An 18,267-nucleotide genomic window follows, 5' to 3' on the forward strand; every position below is an offset into this window, starting at 1 on the left:
AATCCAATGGCATGTCGGCAGGGGACATGTCACATATGTTAAGAGGAGAGAATGAGGGGACTTGCTGGGTGCGCTTGTGTGTGAGAGCGAGTGTGCATGCGTGCATGTATGTGTATGTGATTGTATGACTGCAGGGCAGCGCACGGTTGCTAGAGAGTGTGATGTGGCAGAGAGGCAGCGGGTGATGGAAGTTATGGTGACACATGAGGCTCGGCACCAACTCTGAGTAACCCACCAGTCACTGGAGGGACGGGGGGGGGGGAGGCAGAGCAGGGCACAGGAGGGGCAAATGTGAAGACACAGACAAGGCTAACTGTGACTGACATCACTAGCATTCAGAAGCGACACACAGATAGCAGACAGAAATGGCACAAACATAAACAGATGCTCTGTGTTTGGTGGGTGTGTGTGTGTGTGTGTGTGTGTGTGTGTGTGTGTGGGGAGGGGGACTATCAGTCAAAACGCACTTAAAAAATCTGTTCTTGCTTTGATTGCAACTCTTTTAATTTGTCTTATTTATAATATCATAATAATGGTTAGTAATGTTGCCTTGTAATGTCTACCGACCAAGTGTTGGTCGGTAGGGCCTTTCTGCATGGGCCTTTCTGCATGGAGTTTGCATGTTCTCAGTGTGTGTGTGGGTCCCCGGACATTCGTTATGATCGATTCTGGACTTAATATTTTATATATATTGAGGTGCTTGAATGTATCTTAACAATGTATAGGTGTGGGTGGGGGGGGGTTATGTGAAGCACTTTGTATTACATTTTATCTGTATGAAAGGTGCTATGTAAATAAAGATTGACAGACACCGACTAGGACCTACCTGGTGGGGTTGAATGCGTTCAATGTTGCAGGTGAATTTAAAGTAGAGGTGGAACTTGTCAATGTCTTTGTTTTTGTTTTGCTGGGCATCTGGTATTCTGTAGTTTTGTACCGGGGTCTCCTGCTCTTTCTCCTTTTGCGCTGACTTAGACACAGAGGACTGGATCATGACAAAGTTGTTCTCACACCTGACACAGAATAAGAGGAATGCAGAGACAAAGCATTGAGCTAAGTATGACACCAATACAAAAATGACCTTTCATCTGTACATCAAAAACAACTTGATATGTATGCATGCATTATGTTCTCACAATTCTTTTACGTAGGTCAGTGTCTCAGGATCTTTAGCTATCATATCAGCCAAGATATGTTCCACACCTGTAGCCACTTCTTCCACTGATGACAGACCTGTCAAACAAACATAAGCATACTGTAAACAGACTTTTAATGAGCTCTTCTACAAGGTCTAAATATAGTTTTCCACAAGGCGTTGATAATTGTAACACAAATTAAATGTAATTGTACTTTTATGTTAGCTTGTCTGAGAATTGCGTTGACCTTACAAGCCAAGTTACAGTTAGTTTCAACAAAACTCATCATAGGATATGTATGCCTTACCTTGGGTATCAGGTTTTACCCATGCTCTTAAATCCATCGTGTGTGGCGATTCCATCAGTGCAGAGGTGGCCTCCTCAAGGCCAAGCGCTTTAGCTTTGCGAGCCTTTGACAGCTTACTGCCTTTTTTATAGGGAGAATACTGCAAACAAAGACAAACACACTGGAATGAGATGACTGAATAAGGACTTAAGTGTAATTTAATAATACTGCTAGATGAAAGATGCGATTCTGACCACATGATCAAGTTCATCAGCTGATCGACACCTCCTCAGGTCTTGTTCTAACTCAGATGTCAAAACTCCATCCTTCCTAAGGGTCTGAATCACTGACTGGGTCTTCTTGGCCAGAGTGCTGAAAAGACACACATGAAAATTAACAAAACACAAAAAACACAATAAAGCAGTACACAAGTAAAAGAGTAAACCAATTATATACCATTTCATGTCTTAAAGCTGGAGCAGTTGCACCATCTAGTGGCCAATGTCTGGAAATGATCTCAGTCCTGCTCAACTCAAGGCTGCTATATACATAAAAGTATATGAATCTTTGTCTAAATGTGCTTTTTTGGTACGATGATGTGTGCAGGAAGAGTATGAGTGGAAAACAAGGCTTAGTTCTTTTTATGTTGTTTAACTGAAGATGTTCCTTACCATAACTCCTCATATACCAGCTGGACATCACGGACTGCATCAGCGTCCATATGATTGATCTTCTCTTTGCGGTAGCGCACCATGAATGGCACCGTGTTCTCTTCGCGTAGCAGTGAAATGATATTTAAACACACCCACTGCTCCACACATGTCAGGGTGGATAAAAGCTGAGGAAAGACATACACAGAGAGTATAACAGAACATCTACTGCATATACAGAAACAGCAAGTAGGCAGTTAACAAGGAGTAAAATACTAACTAAATAACAACTACTTAATAACTCAACAGCCAGTTTGAATTAAGTTTGCCCACTCTGACAGCCAGTGGGTTTGTATACAACATGGAGATAATTTAGATATTTAGGTGTGCGTTAGAAACAGGCATCTACTTTCTCTTGAATCTCTTGTATTGGTAACTTGAACTGCATTATTGTTTTTGTGGATGATCTCACTATTCATAGTAGTTTGGTGGTGGTTGAGGAAAGAAGAGAGAGCAGGTAAATGTTAAGTTACCTCTTGATTTCCCATATTTACATATATAACATTTCTATTCATTGTAAAACCCCACTTTTAAATGTAGTTATAATATTCTTGTAAAAATGTGTAATGTCTCAATCAAAGTGTATTTACATTTATCTGGGTAGTTAACTCTCTAACTTTAGATAACACAGGTAGCAATATAAATTTAAAAAACAAAATGCACACATACATTGCTTATATTTTTACACATGTATCCCACCAAAAAAAAATGCAGAAATACCTCAATCAAGTCCCAGTTCATATTGAGCTCACTCTTCAGAGCTTGTGCTCGTGCTGGTGGTAAAGTTGTTGGTTGTCCCAGGCAGGGACCAGCAGTCTTCGGTTTCTTTAGACACGGCTCATCAAATGTGTAGTCCTCCTCCTCCACTTCCTCTTTCTTTGCTTTGAGGCCAGCTAAAGATGGCCCCTCATCTGCCCATCTGTCTGCATGGGTGTCTGACACAATGAAGGACACTCTCTACCAAACAAAGAAAGAAACATGTAGTCAGGGTATACGGAAAGAAAGAAAAAATGTTAAAAAAGGTAAGTAGTTATGCACCAAAGAGTTAGGGTACTTATTATTACTTGTACTTGTTATTGTATGTGTATGTGTGTGTGTGTGTGTGTGAGAGACTGTATGTAGATCTCACCTCCTCTTTCATTCTGGTGCTAGGTCCACTTTCCTCTGCTCTTCCTCCCACTGAACCATCCATTTGTTTCTCTTCTTTGTCTGTATCATTTTGTTTCCTCTTTGTGCCAGCCAAACCAGACACACCAGAATATTTGATAGCTGTACTGGACTGTGTCTTTGTTTCAACAGTGGATTTGCGTGGCGTCCTTGGCTTCGGATTTTTATGCACTTTAGGAGCTTTTGGCTCCTTTGGTTTTACGGTGCTCTTGGCAGCTGTTTTTTTCTCATCTGCTGCAGCAGCACTGGTCTTTCTGGGTACTTTAGACTTTGTTTCTGGTGGCCTCCATTCCTCATTTTCCTCTTCACTACTACTCATTGTCTGAGAAAAGGACCTGATGGGAGTGGAAAATAAACTAATTATATTACTGCAATAGATCTGGCACTTTCTCTTGAATCTTGATATTTTTCCACAGGTTTGCCTTGTCTCATAAAGCATTCACAATACATTGTCATTGATAATTGTATTTGTAATGCATAACAAGAGATAGCAGTCAGCGGGCACAAACCTCCACAATGTCAGTATCCATATTGTAAATTAGTTTTGCATTGGCCATAACCTACTACACCCCAAACAAATGTCATCAAAATCAAACAGACAAACACTGGGAAAAAAAGTAACCTTCTTAGCAGAGCTACTAAATGTGTTCCTTTTATTAGCTGCATGTGTCTGTGTGCGAGCAGCATGACTGTAAAGTTAAGGGTAGATTTGGACGAAATTAGGTTATGGTCCAAGGAAGAACCAATTAAAACAACTGCAAGCTTGCAAGATGGGGTGGTGTTAAACTGAGGAATGCGTTTGAGTTCCTTGTCCAGTAATGAACTTTCGATTTGATGAACTGCTGACATGCAATTAGTTAAATGACTGCAACGAATCAATGAACGGTACTTACAGGTCGGAGTCATCGTCTGTGTACTTAACAACTTTTCTCGTGGCTGTTCGGGATCTTCGCATCATCTATTAGAAAATGTATAAGGCTGTCAATATCTACATCAAAGCTGTGCCATTAAATGACATCATAAACAAAATACTTTCTACCATGTGATGACATGTCTAACGCAATTTGCCCAACTGGTTACGCTAATGATAGAAAATACAGCGGATTAGCACTCTTAACTGACGTGTATCTTTAGCCATAGTTATACTCACATTCACAACAAATAAGTATTCAGATAGAGAGCACGATTGTTTAATCAGTGCTCACATTGGCACAAACATTAAATTGGATAAAAGTGGATATGAATATGAAAATGTTTGTCAGCTAACGTTAGCTGCTACTTCAAATTTGCCGCTTCACACTGACGCTAGCAAAGGTAGCGTGGCTGAATGGCTCCGCCGGGGGAACATTCGCTTGTCTAACTGTTCCTTCTCAAGTTGTAGTGGAAAAAATAACTCACTACGTGAACCTTTACACTGTTTGAAATATCCCAAATTTTTGTTGGTATCCTGTTGGAAATTGTAGTCGGTGGATTTCTGCTTCCTGCAACAATTTGGGTTTACCAATGACTACTCAGAAAGGTCTTAAAGGGCAAGTACCCATTTTTTTAGTGAGGCTGCGCCAATTAAAGTTTTACTTCCGCCAATGAGTTTATGTTTTAGTTTGTTCGTTGTTTTTAACGTATGTTATGACCTAAAGAAGAGAACATTATATAATGCTTGTGCACTTGTTCAAGTTGTTCATTGAAAAATGTCAGTGTCAGGTTTAATGATTCATTTTGTTGTCCTACTTGTGCTAATGCAAATGTATACTCATGTGTTACATTTAATGGAGTTGTACTACAAAGCATCAACTGGTTCCATTATGCAGATGTTTTTGCCTGTATATATATACAGTCACATTCTACACACACAGAAAACCTGCAGTGCCAGGGGTCTGTATTTACTAACAAAATGGTTACAAGAATGACGAAGTGAATAAATTAATCTTATTATTCAAGTCAAGTCTATTCTATTTATATAGCCCAGCACCATAGACAATTTGGCTTGAAGGGCTTTACAGTCTGTACAGCAAGTGACACCCTCTGTCTTTAGACCCTCACATCAAGTGAGGAAAATCTCACAAAAACTCTTGTACAGGTGGAAAATATTAGAAAGAAAGAACGTTTTGTAATTTGTCAAACACAGAATTTTATCTAAAGTTTTGTTCTAAAGTCCTTTCTGTGTGGTGCCATAACGGCTGTAGTTTCAAACAGAAGAGTTCAGGTATTTGTTAAGTCTTTCCACCTTGTCTTATGTCTGCAATTTTCTCAACAACAAAAAAGTAATACTAAGTAATGCATTATCTTTACCCAACGCATTACTGTCTGAATATGTAGACAATAATAACAATCAGCAATAACCAATGTTAAAGTATTTACCAGCTCCAAATTCAGCTTTATTAGAAATGTCATTTGTTTCTCTGTGCTTGATGATTGCAAACATCACAATACACTGCCCCTGGTAACTGATGATGCAGCAACATTAGCGACCAATCAGAATTGTCGTTTTTAATAAGCTCATACTTTGATACGGGTTTTTCCACATGCACTGCTTTCATTTCCTCTTGTCTCTTCGCATACACATATAACAGTGACACCTCTCTAAGTCCTATCATCATTCTTCTTACCTGTACAAAGGAAGGTAAGAAATTATTTTCAGTATGTGTGAGAGAGATTGGGAGGGGGTGATAGTATATTACGATGTGTAAATGTTTTAACTCATTTTGTGATTGTGTTTCCAGGTTTTTGGTTCTTTTGTTGGTTCTTGATTGTTTGTGAATAATGTCAGATCCTGAGGTCCAAACTCAAGCTCTCCTCGGGGCACCGAGCCAGCAAGCACCAGAACAAAGGTAAGAAGTGTGTGTGTGTGTGTGTGTGTGTGTGTACAAATATGTGGCTTTTTTTTCTGCCATTAGACATTAGCTAGTCTACAGACAAACAACAATTTGTTATAATTTCATCTGGTGCTAGAAATATAACTCACTTAACTAATTCATTCATGTCACACTTTCTTCACACAATTATGAAGAAAGTATGGCGCTGTTGGCAGAAAAGCTGGTCGCATACGTTTTTTAGTGGGTTTCCAACAATGGTCTCTACAGTATGTTTCCAAATATATAGCCAATCATAGCTTTCCCTGTCGAAACACCGTAGTATTTTTGTGAGGGTGAACATTTCAATAAATGGGGGTTTTCAAAATGAAGCTGAAAGGGGAAAGTGAAATATCCTGACATTTTGGTGCGATTTCCATGAATACTTCCCTTATTCTAGGCCACACACATTAGTGTATCTGATGTTCCTCTGCTTCCTCCTCCTCTGACCAACCTCTCCTCTGTGTCTGTCTCAGTGGACGATATCAAATATCAATTTTTTTCCCCCTTTGTAAAATATATCTGAGCATATTAACCATGTTCTGATCTCGGCTAAAGTATTACAATACGACAAAGCTACTTCATTGTCTCAAATTTTCAAGATCGATCATTATGTTTTTCTTCTTATTCCATTTATCCTGGCTTCACTTGCTCTCCCTCCTTTCTTTCTCATTATAGGCGCTCCACGCGCGCCTATAAGGTGGCAGGTATAACGCTGCTGGCCTGTGTCCTGATTGTCAGCCAGGCAATGATCGCCTACTTCCTTCTCAACCAGAAAAATGAGATCAAAACTCTGGAGGACCAGAACAATAAGCTGGATGCACAGCTGTCGAAGGGAAGATCTGGTGAGGAGGGAAACCTGCACACTGTGGCCTTTCAATGAGGATAAATGATTTTGTTACCAGCTAAAAATATTAAATTGGATCACAAACGAGTAATGTCAATAGTAGTTTTAAAGTCACACTGATGTTTCTCACCTATTCTGTCTTTTGTCTATTCAATTAATTTCTTTCTTTAGTTTCTGCACCGATGAGATTGCCCAAGCCCATTGAAATGTTGTCCATGCTGGATGAGGTAAAATAGTCCAAATCTGGACGATTGTATTTGTGTGTTATTTTTACATGATGAAATATGCTGATGTGTTAAAGCTTATATGATCTGATATTCTTTGAGTTTCATCAACATAAATTCAGATTTAAAACAGTCACCTTTTATTTTATCAATTTCATTCATTTGAATCAAGTCATACATGTGTAAAATCAAGTTTAATTTTTTTCTTTTCGCTTTTCTGTTTGAATTCACTGATTGCAGGAGGATGCTTCCACCAGAGCCCCAGTTAAACTAGGTATTTCTATGGAGTTTGCACGTCTCCCTTTCATATATAAACAGCATATATACATATACAAATATGCATATATATATATATATATATATACATACATATACATGTATGACTCACCTCTCCTCTCACAGACACCAACTGCCAACTTGAAGCTGCTGGCTTGAAGCCTGTGCCGGTGCCAGAGTTCCGCCCTGTTTGTGATGAGCAGGGCCACTACCAGGCCCTTCAGTGCTACATGAGACAGTGTTGGTGTGTGAATCCAGGCGATGGGCAGCAGATCCCTGGAACCCTGAGCAATGGGCCGACCAGATGCAGTACATCTGTTGTCACCGGTGAGACATGATAACTGGTCAATACTAAAAGTATAATGATTCTTTAGTGAATTTAATTAAGGTGCAAAGTTGTTGACAGCCACACATCTGTCATTGTAGGTTTGAACAAGGTGTTGACCATGCCACATGCTGATGCCTTGATGGAGTGGTGAGTGCATTATATTTTTGCATTACATATTATATTTTGGCTACTTTCAGTTGCTGTTTTCACTATTTCTCTGTTTCTGTTTCTCAGATCAGCGACGGGGACATCATTATCATATTTCTTCAGTCGACGCAACAGCCGATATATTAGCAAAGTATAATCATGCATCTGCTTCCTATCATCTTATTACTTTGATCAATATCATATTTACAAGATTATACATGATTTTGTTATGTGACATCAACCTGTTTCTCAAATGGCTAAGAGTTAAAGATTTAAATGGTGTGTAAGTTATGTGGAGTTTACGTGAAAGAGAGGTGAACTGAGTGTTCAGAGAGAAATTCATTCATATTTTTGTGCGGCTTTCATAAGTATATTTTTTTGTCACTGTCTCTTTATATTAATCATTATATTTAGATACTGAAATAATGAACAAGCTGACTGTTTATGTCTGACTAAAGAGGTGAAGTATTGTTATATTGTTTAACTATTAGGAACAACTGAGACGTGAAAATTATAAATATATTTTCCCCATTTAACTGAGCAACAAAAATAAAACCTGTTAAAAGACAGTTTCACTTGTTTTCTTTTGCAAGTTAAATTTCAAATGATCATATTGAAAGTAGACGGCTGCTCCTACTTTGAGACATAAAGGTTGTCTCTGCTTCACTATTGACTTTTATTTCATTCATGAGGGTTATATTTGACTCATCATTGCCCAATTGATACATTTACCAAAGGAACCAGTGCAGCCAGAAGTTGCAGTGATTGTAGCTCCCACCATATTTACAGACAAGAAGACTCTTTGGATAAGATCACAAGAGTACATTTTCCATACTGATATCAAAGCTGATCAGCGGGAGTACATTTTTCACCTTGTGTACAAACAGATCATCCTAAATTTAAAAACAGTAAAACAATGAATGAACACCTATTCTCAACACAATTATTAGATGACAAAATCCTGCTTCCTGTTTTTGTCCAACTTTCTCAAGTCTGTCCTAACAATGATTCCACTTATTTATCTTTCTCAAGGTGCCAAATCTCATAATACTGGGTGACCTTTTGCTTTCTCAGATATTTTGGCACCTTGTATCATGATATAATGCAAATTCAGATTGTTTCATTGTTTCCACAAGATCCAAGCCTCATCCTGCTCTTTCCATGTGTGCTTGGTATTAATTTATTATTGTATCATGTACAAGTAAATAAAGCACTATGAGAGGGAAAGAAATTATTTGTTATTAAATATGTGTTGTATGTCCTTTTTATGCTGTTATGTCTCTGCATTAAGGTTTACTTATAGAAGCTGTATAAGTATTACATTGCTACTGCCCAGGGGCGTCAGTGTGTAAATACCATATTCGGCAATGTCCTTTTAAATCAGCCCTCATGGACCAAGATTTGGAAACATAAATTACGGAATCAATTTTTTAAATTTAATACATCAAATCATCATTGTTCAAATAATAAAAACTAACTCAAACATTATGGGCTCATTATCTGATGAGTATGCCCTCACATTTCTGCTGCCAATCAAAATCAGCAGAAATTTGACTCCAGTATTCTAATTACTCTGTAATCTAACGCGTACAAACATACAAATGTACAGTGAGGTTAAATAACAACAGTGTAAGAGTGGTTAAAACGACACCAGTGACCTCAAAACAGAGTTACCTGTGTTTGAAAAAAGAATGAAGAGAGTGAGATCCATAGCGAAGGAAAGTGGAACTGTTCTGCGTCGAGTGGTACGGACACATTTTGGTGTTACACCTTGACTGGGTTTGGTCCAATCAGCGTGCGTCGTTCTGTACATGCTGTGGACTGTCATGGAAGCCTCCATACGCCTATCTAAACTGTAAAGATCATATTTTGTTGGTGATTTCTTGTAAATATGAGTTATTTGTTGCGGCTGGGGCCTTCGTTTGCCCGCATTCATGTCCGTCTGTGCCATCAGAGTGTTTACAACAGCCATGCAAACGCGCGAAGAGTGACAGTGAACCTTGGGGAAAAGTGAGTTGACTTTCTGATTCTCTTTCTTTTAGTGATTGTGAATAAAAAAGCAGTTCATTTGATTTTAAAAACACCTTCACTCTTTTAACCGGAAACCAACTGAGACAGACGGACTGTACGTGGTATCTTAAGGGCAGAACACGTACTGTATTTTGTTAAATATTATTTATTCAAAGGCCAATTAACTGCTGCGTTTTATTCCATAAATATACCAAGAAACACCTCGTGTCCTTGGTGTGAGATATGTCACCTAAACACAAGTATGAGCTTGCTGATTGTTCTGGTCCAGGATAAACTCAGGAGCCACTCTAAAAGCTTATGGTTTGTGGTGGATGACAGGTTAACTTGGTTTAATTATCTGCTTTGTCTCATAGAAACAAGTGTCTGCCTCTGCTTAATTTTCGTTCAGAACCTATTAGAGGAATCACTTCATCCCTTTGCATGTGTAATGTATACACTGGGACATTTTTTCAGTTGAAGTTAATGAAATCGAGAAATAGATATTTGCTGCAAGTGGTGTGTTTACACCATAAAATCCCCAAAATATTATGTAAAAAAGTGACACAACTATAGAGATTGCATGTGATCACAAGAGTGATTTGCGTTTCATGATGTGCTGTGATCTTATTGTTTCTGTAGGAAACTAGAGATTTCTACGGGGACATTTGCCCGCTTTGCTGATGGATCTGCTGTGGTACAGGTACTGAAAAAAATAAATAAACATTTGATACTTAAATTACAAATGATCTCTTTAAACTTATAGACAAACTAAGTACTAATACAGAACCTGTATTTTCATTTTTGAGTGTTTTTTTGCCTCCTGTTCCCTCTGTTTCTATGTCTGAAGTTTGGGGATACCTCCGTGATGGCGACTGCTGTAAGCAAAACCAAGCCCTCGCCATCTCAGTTCATGCCTCTTGTGGTAAGGACTCCAAATAACACTCCCAAATGACTCTGAAGTCATTCAGAGCTGTTGGTCTGGACTTGAAATAATAATAATAAAAATATTTTTTTTAAGAGTAAGATGATCTCAGACTTTGCATCTTTTGATTGATTGACAGGTGGACTACAGACAAAAAGCAGCTGCTGCAGGTCGAATCCCCACTAACTACTTGAGACGAGAGTTGGGCACCACCGATAATGAGATCCTCACCAGCAGACTAATAGGTAACTTGATACATCTGCTTTGTCATGTGTGTATTATTGATGACCAGGTATGTGTACGGAAGTTTAACTGTGAATTGTTTTTCTCATTCTTAGACAGGTCAATTAGACCACTTTTCCCTTCTGGTTACTTTTATGACACTCAGGTCAGTTCAGTGTGAACGTTCCTTCACTGTTATTGTTTTTTTCACCTTCATTACATGCTGAACAAAAACAGTATTGTCCATCTAATGCATGTGTGTGTGTTTCCTGAAGATCCTTTGTAACCTTCTCGCGGTGGATGGTGTCAATGATCCAGATGTGCTGGCTATCAATGCAGGTGAGTTCAAATTCAGCAATCTGTGTTTTCAAAATAGCAGTGATCATTATTATTAGCTAAAACATTATTGTCATTCATTAAAGCTTCTGCTGCTCTGGCGCTGTCCGACATCCCTTGGAATGGACCCATAGGTGAGAAGAGCATAATATTATTATTATTATTATGCCTGTTCACATGTTTTGGTTTATACGTCTTCTGACTACTCGAGACTTTGTGTTTCCACAGGTGCTGTGCGTGTGGGCATGCTAGACGGACAGTTGTTGATCAACCCCACCAGGGCAGAGATGACTTCCAGCACTCTTAATCTGATTGTGGCTGGATCTCCCAGCAGTCAAGTGGGTAAGTTGGTAATCATTATGAACTCCACGCTGAAGCTTGATTATGTGTTTTTCAACTGAAAAGACAAAAGATGTTATTTTAGTTCTTAGTTGTTTCCCAAAATATTATATTTAAAAATGCACAATTGCCTCACTAATGTTCCCTGTACAAGTTATTACAAACATGGACAACATTTTAGTTATTTACTTCTACTTGTTCACTTATGGATAAATTCAGCATTGGAGGTTCTCATATACAAAACATAGAAGTACAATTCAATACATGAATAGTAATTAATATAAAAGAAAAAAATCTAACAATGTAAAACAATCAACACAATAACATCTGCAGGGCATACACACAAGGTCTTATCACAATTTTTTAAAGAAGACCTGCTACATAAGTTCAGTTGTCATAAAGCAAAACCAAAAGGTAAATAAAATGATCACACACTATTGATTAGTATCTCTTTTAGTTTAGTCTAGTCACACAACACTTCTTTAATATGAGTCTCTATCTGCCAGTGATGATTGAGGCATCGGCTGAGAATGTGCTTCAGCAGGACTTCTGTCATGCGCTGAAGGTGGGCGTCAAACACACGCAGCAGATCATACTTGCCATCCAGCAGCTGGTCCGAGAACAGAAAGTCACCAAACGCACCCCGGTTAAGGTCTTCTCAGCCCCGACAGACATCGTGCAACATGTCAGACAGTAAGAACTGTTTTCCATAGGTTCAGTGTGATGAAGATGATTTAAACAAGACTGTATATAGATGTTTTTTTTTTAATACAACTGGAGATTACAGAGATTTTTTTTCTGGATGACACTGTTTGTAAATTAGACAAAGGCAGACTTTTTAAGTAGTGGATTCACTTACATGTCAGCAATTTATTTATCAGAACTGGCACAAGTGGGTTAGAGTTAAAAAGCTTTTTAAAGTAAAATATGTGTTTCTTTTCTTGCAGATTAGCTTCTGAGAGGATCTATGCTGTTTTCACAGATTATTCCCATGATAAGGTAAAGTCTGACCTCTGACAATATGTTGATCCAAATTTACGTCCTTCGGTGTTAGATTTCTCATGTGATCATATTGTAGCGGGTTGTGTTTTCTTGTCAGTATGTTGGTAATAACAAGCAGCCTATATCTTTTTATTGGGTTGTTAATAAAAATGTTTATAGATTTCTAGAGATGAAGCCATCAACAAAATTCGACTCGAAACAGAAGAAGAGCTAAAGGGTGAGTCATACTCGACATTGTGTGTTTCAAATAATGCTGCAGCTCTCTCTAGATAGTGTTACACAATGCTCAATTTTATGTGTACAAAATCTTCTCTTTCTTATGTAGAAAAATTCCCTCAGGCTGAGGCTTTTGAAGTCATTGAGTCCTTCAGCTCTGTGAGCAGAGAAATATTCCGCAATTTAGTGCTAAAAGAGTACAGGAGGTAAGTACTGGTCATGGTGAAATTAATGTATATAAAATCTAATGACACCTGATATGCCTGCATACGTGATGCATATGGTGCGTTGCAGTGTATGATATCAATGTGTTCTACTTTCTGCTGTGTGTGAAGGTGTGATGGGAGGGAACTGACCGCTCTGAGGAACATTACTTGTGACGTAGACCTCTTTAAGCCACTCCATGGCTCAGCTCTCTTTCAAAGAGGACAAACACAGGTGTGTAAAGCACACGAAGACCACATACATTTCACTTTAATTAGAAACATTAAAAATGTTCAGCAGTGTTTGTTGCAATCCAGGGGAAATGTGTTTAATTGTTTGAATTCTTTGTTTTGATTTAATTGTGAATATATACAATTTATTAGATATACAAAAGTCGAAAAGTTGTAAAGCAACTAAACAATGGTTTACCTTTACAAAGAGCTTCAAAATCATGTTGATGGTACACAGATTTATCTCTGATATTCAGCAAGCAAACCTTCTTAAGAGTTTGGCGTGTTTTTCATTCAACATTTTGGGAATCTGGGGATGGGATGATGAGGAACATACACTTTTTTTTGCCACGTTTCAGTTGAATAAGTGGGACTTTGCAGCCTGAACTCTGGCCAAGACTTTAGATTTTTTTTTATTTCTTGTACATGAGAACTTTCCTAACTCTTTTGGCTGCAGGGGGCGCTGTTGCTCAGCATAGGTTATAGCCCAGTCATCATGCTCCTCTGTTTCCTGCAGGTGCTGTGCAGCATCACATTTGATTCCTTGGAATCCAGTATCAAAGCAGACATTATCACCACAGCTTTGAGGTACAATGCAAACACACGTTCATGCTTTTCACAACATTAGGACATTTGGCAGAGTATGAATAAAAAATATTTCTGGTATCATCCCCTCGTGTTTGGATAATTATTGTCCTGTGTGGCAAATTATCCACACTGAATAAACTAAGACACTTTTCTCTGCAGTGGCATCAAGGACAAAAACTTCATGCTTCATTACGAGGTGAGGTCAAACCTTTCCATAGGTTCAAGTACCATACATTATATATTAGCTGTAATTGTTGGACCTGAAAATCAATATTAATACCTTTCATTTCAGTTCCCTCCATATGCAACCAATGAAACTGGAAAGATGGGAGGAATGAGCAGGAGAGAGCTTGGTCATGGTTTGTACTAAATAAAAGTGCATGTTTGACGGGGATTCAGTGTCATTCAAGCAACTGCTTCTTCCTTATCTGTGATTATTTGTTATTATTTATTTATGTATTTGATGTGTTCACAGGGGCACTGGCTGAAAAGGCTCTGAGACCTGTCATTCCTAAAGACTTCCCATTCACGATTAGAGTAACTGCTGAGGTGCTGGAGTCAAATGGTGAGCATGGTGACAAAACAATACAGTCAACCCAAGGAATTTGACCAATGTGTGTCTGAAGTGCTTTTCTCTTCATCTATGTTCACCTCTCTTTCTCTCTCTCTCTCTTCCTTCTTTCAGGATCCTCCTCAATGGCTTCAGCATGTAGCGGGAGCCTGGCACTAATGGATGCAGGTATCAGTGACCACTCTTGTTCTGTTGTAAAATGTATTGTTTTTTAAAATATTAGCAGTTATTCACAATAATGGTTTTTGTGACGTGCAGTACAAATCACATGGTGTGCTTATATAACCCAACCCAGTCACATGCTTTGTTAATGTACTGCACTTGCAATTTTTACAATATTTACCAATTGTTTTTAATATCGGCAAATCATTTACAGGTCTGGTGATTTTTCCAGTAATAAAGTCTCTATTTTTAACCCACCATGAAAAAGAAAAGTGCAAAGAATATTTATGCTGGATGACATTGTTTTGTTTTATTATTATACAGTTCAAAGCAAACAGAGACCACCATTTAAATATGAATAGATGTGTGATGTTGTGTTGTGATTTGAAGCTCTCGTGTGTCCATATCTGTGTTGCAGGTGTTCCCATCTCCTCTGCTGTAGCAGGTGTTGCCATTGGCCTCATCTCTCAGGCCAGTGAAGAGAAACCTGCTGAGATGCAAGACTACAGAATACTAACTGATATTCTGGTACATACAGCACTGTAGCATAATGTGTGATCAATCGTTTATCACCTACAAGGAGAAAACTGAAAACTGAAAACTGAAATTGCAGTATAAATCAAACCTGTTACTGCTTAAGTTTTTGTTTTTTTTTGAAGATGTTCAGTAAAAGCTTATTATCAAATTTTAAACAGGGAATCGAGGATTACCTTGGAGACATGGACTTCAAACTGGCAGGAACAAGCAAGGGCATCAATGCTTTGCAGGTTCTGCTAATAACTTTTCTACTGAAATGATGTATCCGTATCACAAAAACAAATTAAACTGACACACAAAGATGTCACATAATAATCTGTCTGTCCTTTAGGCTGATGTGAAGATTCCAGGTCTGCCTCTGAAGGTGGTCATGGAGGCTATCCAACAGGCCACAGGTAATTCCAGAAGGCAATGAAACTTCATATTTCACACTGTGTGTTCTGTGTGTTGATTGTCTTTGTTTCTGTTACCGTTTCAGTGGCAAAGAGGGAAATCTTAGGCATCATGAACAAATGTATAGCAAAGCCAAGACAAACTAGAAAAGAGAATGGACCGGTTGTTGGTGGGTGTTGTGTTACATATTTATGAATGAATATGTATTTTTAAAAAGGAAGGATTACTTTAAATTTAACAAACATTGTTTGATTGACTGCTGATTCTGCTCCAGAAAACGTCCGGGTGCCAGTGTCTAGACGAGCTCGCTTTGTTGGTCCAGGAGGATACAACCTCCGCAGGTTACAGGCTCAAACAGGTAATACTTGTGTTACTAAACTAAAGTTAATCAAAAAAAAAACTAACCTGGTATGATAGTTACCAATCATTAGATTAGTCTTTTTTCATTTACACAAAATTAACTATTTGTATTTTCTGTTAAGGTGTGACAATAAGTCAGGTGGATGAGGAGACTTTCTCTGTATTCGCTCCATCGCCGGGAGCCATGAACGAAGCTCAAGACTTCATCAGTGAGATCTGCAAAGATGATGTAAGTCTCCACCACTGCACAGTCACTGGAATTGGTTTGACAACTCATGACAGACGTGTAAACTGAAAATACAGCATGTTCAACTATGTGTCATTTCACCTACATGGGTTGTATTTAATATTTTGTATTAGTGGATGAAATATTTTGTATTTGAAATATACTACATCAGGGTTTCTCAATCCTAGTCCTGCAGACAATGGGTCTCCAGGACCAGGGTTGAGAGAAAAAAAACTGTACTATAGTTGTAATAAAACATTGGCCCCTGTCGACTATTTGTATTTCTTTGTTTTGTTGTGCAGCAAGAGCTACAGCTGGAGTTTGGTTCTATCTACACAGCAACAATCACAGAAATAAGGTAAACTAATATGTTGTATTATTTACTTTAAACCAGTCATTTTAAATATTCTGTCCCTGAGACGTTGATGCCTCAAACTGCTGCTAATAGTGTTTCCTGCTCCTGCTACAGGGACATTGGTGTGATGGTGAAACTGTATCCCAACATGAACGCTGTCCTGCTCCACAACTCACAACTTGACCATAAAAGGGTCAGTGAATTTTACCTCCGTATACCCATTGCCTGTATCTTTAAGAATCAAATCAGTACTTGTGTGTAATTTCGTTGATTTTTTTTTTTCCCCTGCTGTAGATTAAACACCCGACTGCTTTGGGGTTAGAGGTGGGGCAGCAGATACAGGTATGTGTCCAGATGTGTCAAAATGTCCTCCCAGTGTTTACATGTTGGGCTGCTTGTCTCTAACTGGAGTTCTGCCAACAGGTCAAGTACTTTGGCCGAGACCCAACAGACGGCAGAATGAGACTTTCACGTAAGGTGCTCCAGTCTCCTGCTGCAACTGTCGTGAAGACAATGAGTGATAAACAGAGTATCTCCATGGGTCCAAGCAACAGCACCACAACCAACACTGATTTGTGACGTGCCAGCACAGCAAGCCAACTTAATGATTTTTTTTCTTTTTTTTTAATAACTGACTTTTGAAAAATATACCAAACCAAGATCTTCAGTTTTTCCCACAAACTGTTCCAGAGTTGAACCTAAAGAATGTTGCAGAGTTGTTGTTGGAATGGCCGTGAAGTCACCTCCTCTGGAATGAAGTGCATCTCATCAAATTCAGCGTCCTACTTATACTGTGGAAATGTGCACAAACTGAGAGGAACCCTCTAAAGAGAATGAGTGGAACACGTGTTGTACTTTTAAAAAATACCCTTTAATGGTGGCCTATTTTCACAGCATCTGTTTGTCTGGTTGGATTTTCCTATATCTTCCCTCAACACAGTCACCCATCCGCGTTTACCCAGCATACATGGAACAAACTGATGAAAGTCAGTGAAAACGTACGTAAAATGAATAGCTCAGTAGCTGGCTCAGTACTACTGTAAAGCAAATGTCTAATTATGGTTTTATATATTCATTTTTTGTTTGATTCGTAAATAAAATTATGACTGTTGCATTGTAGTGTCAGTCACTCTTAGCAAGAAATGTCAAATGTGCACAAACCTTACTTGATTTTGACTCAAAAATCTCATCCTCAATGAATAAAAGCCAATAAATTAATTTTAAACTATATTTTGTTTAAAGTAAATATTGATACATGCGTTGCCTGGTAACTCAAACTGACAAACAGACTGGGTGTTACCTTTAAGGAGTATCTTCCCTTAGAATTAGCTCTATAGATTAAAGAAAGGTTACAACACAGGGTGAAGTAAAAACAGTACACATGTATTGCAAATTCAAAAACTACTGAAAAAAAAAAGTAATAAAATGTTCCTCAACGAAAGATGAAGACTCGTGATGACAACTTCCAGACGTGCAGGGTTTAGTTCACAGGCACTGAAATAATTTGGTGAAGAGACAGTTTCACACACACACTGGTGAGATGTACAGCTCTGACGCTGGTGCCTCTTGATGATTTAGGTTATAGACTGTAAAAAATTGTTGTATAAGAATGTACTGAAATGTT

The 18,267-nt window shown here is 38.4% G+C and overlaps 2 protein-coding genes across 4 annotated transcripts in view; one reads left to right on the forward strand and one right to left on the reverse strand.

Moving 5' to 3' along the window:
- The window catches only part of srbd1 (S1 RNA binding domain 1), a 42,953-nt gene extending 38,164 nt beyond the window's left edge, over positions 1-4,789 (reverse strand). The window contains exons 1-9 of one of the 3 annotated variants that reach the window (XM_058650758.1): positions 4,707-4,789; positions 4,193-4,257; positions 3,262-3,634; positions 2,853-3,089; positions 2,094-2,260; positions 1,677-1,794; positions 1,444-1,582; positions 1,137-1,233; positions 827-1,013 (exon numbers count right to left, since the gene is read on the reverse strand). In XM_058650758.1, coding sequence (XP_058506741.1) covers positions 827-1,013; positions 1,137-1,233; positions 1,444-1,582; positions 1,677-1,794; positions 2,094-2,260; positions 2,853-3,089; positions 3,262-3,634; positions 4,193-4,257 — 1,383 coding nt within the window. In that variant the 5' untranslated portion in view covers positions 4,707-4,789. Of the gene's footprint in view, positions 1-826; positions 1,014-1,136; positions 1,234-1,443; positions 1,583-1,676; positions 1,795-2,093; positions 2,261-2,852; positions 3,090-3,261; positions 3,635-4,192; positions 4,258-4,449; positions 4,660-4,697 lie in introns of those variants that run through there. The other 2 variants (XM_058650757.1, XM_058650759.1) reach the window with 2 other exon arrangements.
- Positions 4,790-9,754: 4,965 nt separating this feature from the next.
- Positions 9,755-17,757, forward strand: LOC131474433 (polyribonucleotide nucleotidyltransferase 1, mitochondrial). Its single transcript, XM_058652284.1, has 28 exons — positions 9,755-9,980; positions 10,620-10,680; positions 10,828-10,902; positions 11,042-11,147; positions 11,241-11,290; positions 11,400-11,463; positions 11,547-11,594; positions 11,689-11,802; positions 12,306-12,492; positions 12,747-12,798; positions 12,961-13,018; positions 13,127-13,223; positions 13,353-13,455; positions 13,969-14,039; positions 14,199-14,235; positions 14,332-14,398; positions 14,515-14,604; positions 14,725-14,778; positions 15,191-15,300; positions 15,468-15,539; positions 15,641-15,704; positions 15,788-15,871; positions 15,977-16,060; positions 16,185-16,291; positions 16,591-16,646; positions 16,758-16,836; positions 16,938-16,985; positions 17,067-17,757. The coding sequence occupies exons 1-28, from the start codon at positions 9,862-9,864 to the stop codon at positions 17,220-17,222; spliced, it is 2,313 nt and encodes a 770-aa protein (XP_058508267.1). The 5' UTR covers positions 9,755-9,861; the 3' UTR covers positions 17,223-17,757.
- The last annotated feature ends 510 nt before the right edge of the window (positions 17,758-18,267 follow it).

The sequence above is a fragment of the Solea solea genome, chromosome 15 (assembly GCF_958295425.1).
Source record: "Solea solea chromosome 15, fSolSol10.1, whole genome shotgun sequence".
NCBI classification, from domain to species: Eukaryota; Metazoa; Chordata; class Actinopteri; order Pleuronectiformes; family Soleidae; genus Solea; species Solea solea.

Coding starts and splice junctions, on each gene's coding strand:
- LOC131474433 (XM_058652284.1), top strand. CDS start 9,862: ATGAGTTATTTGTTGCGGCTGGGGCCTTCGTTTGCCCGCATTCATGTC. Junction 13,456..13,968: donor TTCAAAGAGGACAAACACAG/GTGTGTAAAGCA, acceptor TGTTTCCTGCAG/GTGCTGTGCAGCATCACATT. Junction 15,872..15,976: donor AGAGAATGGACCGGTTGTTG/GTGGGTGTTGTG, acceptor ATTCTGCTCCAG/AAAACGTCCGGGTGCCAGTG.